At 48.1% G+C, this 10,712-nt stretch overlaps 1 protein-coding gene across 1 annotated transcript in view; it reads left to right on the top strand.

The window, feature by feature from the left end:
* Nucleotides 1-10,422, top strand: part of HIP1 (huntingtin interacting protein 1) — a 133,532-nt gene extending 123,110 nt beyond the window's left edge. Inside the window, exons 26-32 of the mRNA XM_068968833.1 lie at nt 1,630-1,730; nt 2,013-2,118; nt 3,298-3,421; nt 3,870-3,931; nt 5,789-5,897; nt 6,599-6,680; nt 7,024-10,422. Of these exons, the coding sequence (XP_068824934.1) occupies nt 1,630-1,730; nt 2,013-2,118; nt 3,298-3,421; nt 3,870-3,931; nt 5,789-5,897; nt 6,599-6,651 (555 nt within the window). The 3' untranslated portion in view covers nt 6,652-6,680; nt 7,024-10,422. The remainder of the gene's footprint in view (nt 1-1,629; nt 1,731-2,012; nt 2,119-3,297; nt 3,422-3,869; nt 3,932-5,788; nt 5,898-6,598; nt 6,681-7,023) is intronic.
* The last annotated feature ends 290 nt before the right edge of the window (nt 10,423-10,712 follow it).

The following is a 10,712-nucleotide window of genomic DNA, read 5'->3' on the forward strand; positions in this document are numbered from 1 at the left end:
ACAGACTCCCTCCGTCACCTGTTGACAACATTCCTTCAAGTTTCTCATTCCTTTGCTGGCATCATCACCCTCTTTTCCTTTCTCATATCCCCGTGTACAGCTGCTGCTCAGGAGACAGTGGTCCAGGGAGTGGGTTATGAGCCTAGAAACAATCCTGTAAGGAACGAAGCCACATCTGCTTTGGTAGTGCTTTGAGTCAATCTGAGAGGTGATTTTGTGTGTGTGCCGGCTCAGTTGTGTCTGACTCTTTACGGCCCCATGGACTGTGTAGCCTGCCAGGCTCCTCTGTTCATGGGATTTTCCAGGCAAGAATACTGGAGTGGGTTGCCATTTCCTACTCCAGGGGATCTTCCGTATCAGTCATCTATCCATATCAATCATATATCCCTGATTGATATATGATGCTGTGTAAATTTAAGGTGTACAGAGTAATTGGTTGGCTTACACGTAGGAAGTGATTATCATAGGAAGTTTAGTGAATAGCCATCGTCTCTTATAGATGCAAAATGAGAGAAACTGAAAAAAACTTTTTTTTCCTTGTGATGAGAACTGTTAGGATCTATTCTTGAAAGTAAAGTGAAAGTGTTGGTCACTCAGTCGTGTGCGACTCTTGGCCACCCTATGGACTGTAGCCTGCCACGCTCCTCTGTCCATTGGATTTTCCAGGCATGAATACAGTAGTGGGTTGCCAGTATTAAGGGGATCTTCTCCAGGGGATCGTCCCAATCCAGGGATCAAACCCAGGTCTCCTGTATTGCAGGCGGATTCTTTACCATCTGAGCCACCAGGGAAGCTCTGATTTAGTAGCTTTCATACATAACACATAGCTATTTGTTCACTATATTTATCATGTACATTACATCCCTAGTACCTTTGACTGCCTTCCTCGAATTCCCACTCCTCCAACCCCTCAGGAATAATTTTGTTTTTAATATGTATTCACGTGGTTGCGTTGGGTCTTAGTTGCAGCACGTGGGATCTAGTTCTCCGACTGGGGATCGAACCTGGGCCCCTTGCATTGGGAGCATGGAATCTTAGCCACCGGACCACCAGGGAAACCCTGTGTACTCACTGTCCTCTTCTGGCAAATGACAGAGAGCAACTAGACACCCTGAAATAAGTTATTTGTATGTACATATGAATAGTATATTTTCTTTTCTTTTGATGTGGACCACTTAGGAAGTCTTTATTGAATTTGTTACAACATTGCTTCTGTTTTAAGTTTTGGTTTTCTGGCCACAAGGCATGTGGGGTCTTAGCTCCCCGAGCAGGGTTTGAACCTGCACGCTGTGCATTGGAAGGCGAAGTCTTAACCACTTGACCACAAGGGATAGTCCCAGTGTATATTTTCTTATATGTACAAGTTAGAGATATTGGGATGTAAGGGAAATGCTGTCAGCTTTGGAGTCAGAAAAGCCTAGGATTTGTTTCCGTTTATTTTCTGTGTATCCTAAGAGAAATATTTTTGCCTCTCTGAATCTTAGCTTTCTCATCTGTAAAATGGGAATAATAATGTCCACCCCCCTCAGAGTTACTGTGAAGATTGCATGGGCTAATACATATAAAAAGTACTTGGCAGGTAGTGGGCATACAATAAAAGTTCGCTATTATTATTTCTCTCTTCCCCAGGGTACAGCATCCCCTAAAGAATTTTATGCCAAGAATTCTCGATGGACGGAAGGACTTATCTCAGCTGCCAAAGCTGTAGGCTGGGGAGCCACTGTCTTGGTGTAAGTATCTGTCCGACCCAAGGCTCTCACCTTCACCCCCATTCCAGTGATCCACCCCAGGGAACAGCTAAGGGGAAAAATCTGGCCCCTAGAAATGGATTGCTGATAAGGACGTTAATAGAACTGAAAGTTTAAAAAGGAATCTGGGTCTCCTGGGGCATCACAGGAGTAGGGCAGGCAGTCTGGGTTCCCGGTCTGCCAAGGTGATGGAAGTAGTCTCAGTGAGAACAGAGGGGTTACAGCTGTCAGTTTCATAACCCGTCTGGTCTCCTGACTCTCAAGAGACGCAGCTGATACGGTGGTGCAAGGCCGAGGGAAGTTCGAGGAGCTCATGGTGTGTTCACGTGAAATTGCTGCTAGCACCGCCCAGCTTGTAGCCGCCTCCAAGGTAGGATCTGTGATGGGCTCCCCACGAGGGAGAGGGGTCCCCAGCGTCCAGATCGAATTCCTGATGATCTGAGGTAGAGCTGTTGTAATAATAATAAAGTGCACAATAAACATAATGAGCTTGAAACATCCCTGAAGCCACCTTCCCCCAGCCCCAACCCTGGTCCATGGAAAAATTGTCTACCACGAAACCTGTCCCTGGCACCAAAAAGGTTGCACCCCAGGGCACTGTAAGGTCTGGCTAGGTTAGAAACCCGAACCCTGGGACTGGCCCCAAGAACAGACGGTTTATCCAGCATCCAGGTAGGTTGAGTCTCAAAATTCTGCCTCCAGGGGTCTCCTAAAAGCCTTCGTTCAGCAGGGATTCCCTCTACCCAGCTCTCCACACGCACTCCTCTTGGCTTCCTCCCTTTTATTGCAAATGGCCTTTAAGGGTCCAGCCATGCCTACCCCCGAGCAACCATACGTTCAAGGAGCACTCAAATGAGCGCAACGCCGGCCCAGTTAGCGGGTTCCCTGGCTTGGCTCTGAGGTTCCACAACCAATGTCTGCCTCTCTTCAAAAGGCTCCAGATTCGAACCATCGCTCCAGCTAATCCCAACACAAAGCTCATCACCAACATCCTTCCACAGGGTGTATAGTTCTCTGGGGAGTGTTCTTTTACTGTCCTTGTTTATGTTCCCAGATTGGGTTTCACAACTGGAACACTTTATCAAAATAGAGGGGAGAGAAGATGGGATGATTTGAGAGAGTAGCACTGAAATATATGCATTGCCACATATGAAAGCCAGTAGGAATCTGCTATATGACACAGGGGACCCAAAGCCAGGGTTTGGTGACAGCCTAGAGAGGTGGGCTGGGGAGAGAGGTGGGAGGGCGGTTTTAAGGTCTACAGCCATGTGTATGCGTATGGCTGATTCATGTTGACATATGGCAGAAAGCGTCACAATATTGTAATTATCCTCCAATTAAACATAAATTTTTCAAAAACTGATAGAGTTCAAGGCCACCAGGCAAATAAGCCAGAAATGATTTTTGATGCTAGAGAGTGATGCCAGCGGTTGACCCCCATACAGAGTGATTTTTGAGAAGTTCATGGGTGACCACGGCAGAGCCCATATATTTGTCAAGAGTCATCAGTTGACTGTTGTGTGACCCTAAATCTGCTTGGTCCTGGCAGGTGAAAGCTGATAAGAACAGCCCAAACCTGGCTCAGCTGCTGCAGGCTTCTCGGGCCGTAAACCAGGCCACCGCCGAGGTTGTGGCCTCAACTATTTCCGGCAAATCACAGATCGAGGACACAGGTAGGCTTTCAGAAGCCGAGCTTTTCTTCTCCATCCTGTGTGGGTGGGTACATTCTTCTCCACCGTCCCAATTTCCCACAGGCCGGCTTCCAAATTCTCTCTAGTTTTTTGTCTTTGTATATTCCAACTTATTTTCTTGTAAGTTGAGATGCCCCATAGGCATGCTATTTATAGCACTATATGGACAGGCCTTAACTAGTTTTTCCATTGAGTCATTCCTCTGAACTCAGAGAAATGACCCCCCAGGCCTGATTGTCCATTGCGGGGGGGAAGCATTCTAATCCTGGTTACTCTGTCTTCCTTCTACTCTACCCCGTTACTTACGTCCATGCATCTGTTGGTAAATGACAAACCAAGCATTTCAGCAGAATATTGGCATCGGCCACTTCTCAAGTAAATGTCAGCTGGAGTATCATTCAACAAGACCCTCCTTTTCCCATTCTTACAGACAGCATGGACTTCTCAAGCATTACGCTGACCCAGATCAAACGGCAGGAGATGGATTCCCAGGTAGGAACTCCATCAGTAAGTTTAATCAGACTACTGCCTATGACACTGACCCCAAATATTATTTCCATGGGGAGAAGTCAAAGACTCGTGGGAGAAATGAATACAGATATACATATCACCCCAAGAGTGAACATAAATGATGCTGGAAGAAAACAGTGGAGGTGGAGATAGGTGATTAGGAAAGATCAGAATCTTGGGTGTGTAGCATTGAAATACATACACTTGTTTAATTGCTAAGTCGTGCCCAGGTCTTTGCGACTCCATGGACTGTAGCCCACCAGGCTCCCCTGTCCGTGGGTTTCTCCAGGCAGGAATACTGGAGTGGGTTGCCATTTCCTTCTCCAGGGGCTCTTCCCAACCCAGGGATCGAACCCATGTCTCCTGCATTGGCAGGAGAATTCCTTACTGCTGAGCCTCCAGGGAAGCCCATATGTATGTACACTGCCATGTGTAAATTTAATAGCTAGTGGGAAGCTGCTGTATAATACAGGGAGCTCAGCTCAGGGCTCTGTGATGACCTAGTGGAGTAGGATTGGGGGTAGGAAGGAGGTCCAAGCAGAGGAGGGAGATACATACACACACACATATGTATATATACATATATAGCTGATTCACTTCATTGTACAGCAGAAACTAATAAACATTGTAAAACAATTATACTCCAATTAAAAAAAAACATTTGTAAAGTTAATGAGAAGGAATAACCAAGAACCAACCCTTCCTTTAGTGAGAGTGTACCTTTTCCCGCACAGTAATAACGCTAAGTTATACCAACACCTCAGAAAGACCAGAACCATTATATTTGGTTTCTTCCCGGACTTACAGGGAACTGGGATTGAAAGACGGGTTGTAACTGGATTAGAATATATCATACAGATAGACTTAACATTAGAGTTTGTCCTCCCCCCTCCAATTTCTTTGTTGTTATTTATTGAGTTGATGAACAATGTTATGTTAGTTTCAGATGTATACAGAGTGATTTGATGTTTGCATTTACCATGAAATGATCAACTTACGTCTAGTAACCATTTGTCTCATACAAGTTATTACAATAATATTGACCATATTCCTTATGCTCTATATTGCATCCCTATGACTTATTTATTTTACAACTGGAGGTTTGTACCTCTTAATAACTTCACTTATTTCCGCCCCCCTTCTTTCTTGCAACCACTGTTCTCTGTATCTGTGAGTCTCTTTTCATGTTGTTTTATTTTTCAGATAACTCATATAAGAGAGCATTATACAGTGTTTTTCTTTCTTTAGCTGACTTATATCACTTATAAGACCTTCTAGATCCATCCGTTTGTTGCAAATGGCAAAATTTCTTATTTAATAGCTGAGGGTGGCTCACCAGTAAAGAATCCACCTGCAGTGCGGGAGACCTGGAGTCGTAGGTTCGATCCCTAGGCCAGGAAGATCCCCTGGAGGAGGAAATGGCAACCCACTCCAGTAATCTTGCCTGGAAAATTCCACAGACAGAGGAGTGTGGCAGGCTACAGTTCATGGGTTCGCAAAGAGTTGGACATGACTGAGCAACTTTCACACACATTCAGTATGTTTTTAGCTAGTGATTTATCAGAGGAATATGAGATAAGCTCTTCTCTCGTTTAAGCATCGGTCATAAAGCATCATTTTCAACAGAGGATCCCAGTGAGAAAGACTCTGGGATAGATGGATGAACCAGAGAGTGGAAAAATCAGAGCAGAGACAAGGGTGAAATTGAGGACTGGTTGAGCTATGGAAACAGCATGCATAACACAGAAAAAGAAGTCCCAGACCACAGAGGAGAGGGATTAGTCAACGTGAGACTGTTCTCAGGTCCCTGCTCAGAGAAAAGGCCAATTTTCCCCACAGGTTAGGGTGCTGGAGCTGGAAAATGAACTGCAGAAGGAGCGTCAGAAACTAGGAGAGCTTCGGAAAAAGCACTACGAGCTGGCTGGGGTCGCCGAGGGCTGGGAGGAAGGTGAGCCTGGCCGAGGGCTGCACAAGCCATGGGGTTGCTGGGAGGATGTGATGAGGGCCTTCCCCCTCCAGGAAAGCTGACCCAGGAACTTCTCCCTCCTCCCTTCTCTCTACTGTTGAATGGCCTGAGAGCCCCAAACGAGGGTAGACCGTGGTGAACAGAAAGTCTTTGTAGTCACCTTTCAAGACCTAAATGTTGACTGGTGGTCGGGCACTCACCACTATTGCCTTTCGGGCTCAGTTAACCTGGTTTTCTCCCCCAGGAGTTTTGTTTCGGGCCAGCATCCAGTTGAGTAGTGAATGGTCAAGACCCCAGCAGACAGGGTTCGTGAGTTCCAAGCTTCCGGCTGCCTAGAACCAGTGATGGGTAGCCACAGCAAGAAACTGAAAGGGGTCAGGGGCTAGAAACAGGGTGGCGTGGAGGAAGGTTTGGCCCACCAGCCCGGGAACTCCCGGTCACCCAGAATCTGGGTGGACTGCTTTTCTACCCGTCCAAATAGGCCAACTTGACCAACCGAGATCATGATTCTTGTTGGGCTTGCCGGCTCTGGGAACCCACCACAGATGCCTCCCTGGACACTTGACCCGGGAGATGCAGTTAACGATCACATGTTTTAGAGCCCAACCTGGCAGCCGAGGTTGTTGGTTAGATGAATGCATGTATGTAACAACACTGTGAAACAGAAGTAACTTGTCTTTTAGGAACCGAAGCACCACCACCTACACTGCAAGAAGCGAAAACCGAAAAGGAATAGAGTCATACCGATGCCCCACGTGTCAGAGTGTAAATCCTTGCTGCCCATCGATGCGCGCGTGTGTGTGTGTGTGCGCTCTGCCCCCAGTCAAGGGCCAGACCCTGGGGGTCCACCCCAGTCCCACCCAGGCCTTCTAGAGATTCCTTCCACGGGGACACCCTCTGTGTTCCAGCCCGTGATCTGGGTTCTGTCATAGCCCCTCCCCCAGAGGAGGGGGGACTAGGGCCACCCCAACAGAGGGGACCTCCTTCCTGGAAAGTCCTGCTTTACCCCCAAACATCTGATGTCCTTGTTGGTGGGGGGTGGGGGCGCTGCTGCTGCTGAGCTGGAGAGGAAGGATCTTACATCTTTTCTCTCCTGTCTTCCTTTCAGTCTTTTCCGTTTCATCATTTGCACAAACTTGTGAGCACCGGAGGGCTGATGGATTCCAAACCGGGACCCGACCCTGAGTCTGCGCAGAGTCGGAAGTGGAGCAGAAGTGTCCTGGCAGAGAATGCCAAGGCTGTGTCCCCTCTTTTGGCAGTTCCATGGATTCCCACTGCTTCTTATGGTGGTTGGCTGGGTTGTTTTTTTCTTTTCTCCCCCCAAGTTCTACTCACATAGCCAACTTTCCCAGGGGATTGCCCCTGAAGCCCTGGGCTATCGCAGGCCCCCTAACCACAGCAGCTCACAGCGACGGTGCTGACCAGGCTTCGCCGTGGTGCTCCCCGCCAGCCCCCGAGCCGAGTGTCCTGCTGAGAGAGTGTGGATCCACCGAGGCCACTCTCCGGGGTCGAGCGGAAGGAGAGCGAGTGCCTTGCCTTCTAAAGCTGGAGCCCAGCCGAAAGCCTCTGCCCACCTTCACAAGGGAAGGGGATGACAGAGAGAGGGAGAGGAAGGATGCCCACAGCCCAGGTCTTCAGGAGTCCCGCCCACCTTAGAAACTCCCTGTGACTGGGCTGAAAAACCTTTACCCCATGCTTGAACCCAGCCGGTGAGAGTTGCCACATTTCCTGGCCCCCCGCCCCCAAAGGAATGTTCCATGGTCCCTCAAGTTGGCACCTCCCTTCAGACACAGGCAGGGCCCTAAGGGGGGAACATGTGAGGGGTTTCCAATCCCTTTCTGCCTTGGCATCCTCTTGAATCTCAAGGAGATAGTTCCATGTTCTACCTAATCAATAGACCCAGAAGATCAGGCCAGCTCCCAACAGGAAAGAACCCTGGGCTTGCTTTGGTACCTTGAATATTTATGACTAACCTCCGTTAGCAGCAGCAGCAGCAATCACAACCTACAAAAAAAAATGCTGGCAGCAACTGAGATTTCGGGTGTGACTATGGCAAGGCGTGCATCGCTGCCCTGGGACATCTGTCTTTAAGAGGCAGAAGCAAGGTCAAGATCTGGTCTGTTACCAGTTTGGATCTCGAAGCAAGAAAGTTCTTAGAGAATCTGGGTCAGGGAAAACCAGAGGGGGGAGGGGACCCCTGGCTCCGACCCCTTCCAACCACACGTCCCGGGCCCTCGCTGCCTTGCAGACAGAATGAAGGAGGATGAATGAGAAGGAGGAGCGTGAACAGTGTCCTGGAGACGGGCAGCTCGCCAGCACTTCTTCACCTCCAGATGGACCCCGGCATTTAAGTGACCTTCCCATCTTGGACAGACGATGTCTTCCTTTCTTTATCTGTAGCAGCTCATAGATTGTAGCCAACAAGCACGTCCCAGGACCTGTCCCCAAGGACCGTGGCTGAGTGCAGCTACGTGACAGGTTGTGAGACCCCTGTTTGATCACTGTGAATCCACTCTCCTTCCTCCCCACCAACTCCCCCTCTCTGCGTTTTCTCAGGCACTCAAAGAGCTGCCTCCCATTAGCTCAGATTATGAGACTCAGATGTGTGCTCTCCAAACTGGGCTAAAGAGGCAGCAGCCGTAGAGACTGACCGGTCTTACGTTAACTGCTTCTTTGTGCTCAGCTATGGATATTTTTCCATCCAAGGCTCAGATGGAATGATGTGTATGTAGCATCCTTCGCCCCGCTGTACCAGTTAAGCCGATGGGTGTGTTCTCAGCGTGGGTCAGCATTTCCAAAGGTGGCTGGTCCTTGCTTCCAGCATCCCAGCCATTCAGATGATTGTGCTTCAAATTACCAAGGGGGAGGAAAATCTAGTGTATTGAGCCAAATTAGGCTTCTCTAAATGACCCTCCCTCTAAAAAGAAGCCACAGTAATTTTTAAAACTTGCATGAGCTTTTCCAGAGTAATAAAACAATTATGGAATTACTTAAACAGGAACACAGGCTAGTTCAGTCTCCCATGAAGAAATATATGTCAGAATTGGTATAATTTCATAATCACTTAGAAGCTAGCCCGTTCTCCAGCTAAAATCAAAATGTCGTACTTTGGCTGTTCTAAAAACGAGCGTGTTATTCTGGGTGTGAAACACCTTGATTAAACCATTAATCACATCCTAGGGCTAAAAATGAACCTCACAGTCTCTTAGTCACTGAGTATCATTCGTGACTGGAGTCTCATGGGTCAGTATAAGTGGGTCACAGCAAGGCAGGACAACAACAAAGAAATGGCATAGGGCTGACAAGAGGTCGAAATAGAGCTATATCCATTATCTTAATTGTGTAACACCGTGTCTCTCATCTCTAGAGTTAGGATATGAGTGTACCTGATAAGGAAAAAAAAAATCAGAAGACCTGCTTTTGCGGGGTTAAATCTGTATCTGAGCACGGAGTTTAAGTGAGACTCGAATTTAGATTGTTCGCTAATTCTGCTGCGCACGGGAGGATCCCTGGGATCCCACTTGATTTTGAGTCCCTAACCCAGTGGCTGGAAGAACCACTGCCCAGAGCATCCTTTCTTGGAAGTGTCTGAGCTGCCAAGGCGGACAACAGGCTTTACACCGGGTACCATGGGGGTCACAAGCACGTGTCAGTCTGGTTGATTTGCTTCTGCCTCCTGCTAAGGAGCTGGTTCTGAGCTCACACCTGGCTGGTGCCTGCTTCTTGGCCAGCTCCTTAGTCTAGCAGGGTCTCCTGGCTCCACTTACCTTGGTCTTTAATGAGTGGTGAAGTTTCTTGCTACCTTCTACCACCTTTCCACGTCTCTGGAAATCCTTCCCACCAATGAAAGCCTTCGGTCCTGGCATTGGCCTTCCACCTAGACCGGCTTTGCCCTCTCTCTGCCATCCTCAGTCCTCCAGAGACCACACTGCCTATCGCAAAGAAAACCGCCACCTCGGGCCTGCCAGCCGTCAACTCAGCAAACCAGGCCAGCTGCCTGCTGCTCACGACTCCCAGGTCCAGACCAAACAGGATCAACAGCCCACAGGGGTGACTCAGTCTCTTACCCCAGGAGCCAAAGCAACACGAGACAATTGGTCAAGCATCGTTGGGTCCGATTCTGAGAGTAGGTTTCGTCTTTCAGGTGACCCTCGACTACCTCAGGTTTGAAGGCCCTAAATTAAGCTGATTGCTACTCACGGGGACAGACCGAGGAGGGTTCGGAGAAATCCTGGTGATAACGCACTTGTCTCAAACTTGTAACAAACTTGTCCACGTTTCGGTTTGCAGGGGTGGGGTTGGGTTTGTTTTTCTTCTGTTTTTAACCTTTTCCCCCCAGTTTTCCATTAGAATAGTTCCTACAAATGAATTTCATTTTTCACTGAGTGCCTACCTTCCCAGGGCAGGTAGCCACTGGCTTTGTTTCCTTCCAGCAGTACTTTTATTATGGGTATTAAGACTTTTCTTTGTATAATACATTGCATCTGTGTTTTCAATTTTTCAATAAATACTTCAACCTGGCAATGGAGAGTATTGATAACTGACCAACCAAACTGGTTTTGAGATCTGGAATTCCAGTGAAAAGCCTCCATTCATATCCCAAGGTTCACTGAAGCATACAACTATCACATTTCCTTTGCTCCTTTATTTATTTATTGGCTGTGCTGGGTCTTTCTTGCTGCCCGTGGGCTTTCTCCAGTTACAGTGAGCAGGGACTCTTCTCTAATTGCAGTGCCCAGGCTTCTCAATGCAGCGGCACAGGCTCTGGAGGACATTGGCTTTAGTAGTTTTGGCACA

This window comes from Capricornis sumatraensis, chromosome 3 (assembly GCF_032405125.1).
Source record: "Capricornis sumatraensis isolate serow.1 chromosome 3, serow.2, whole genome shotgun sequence".
Taxonomy (NCBI): domain Eukaryota; kingdom Metazoa; phylum Chordata; class Mammalia; order Artiodactyla; family Bovidae; genus Capricornis; species Capricornis sumatraensis.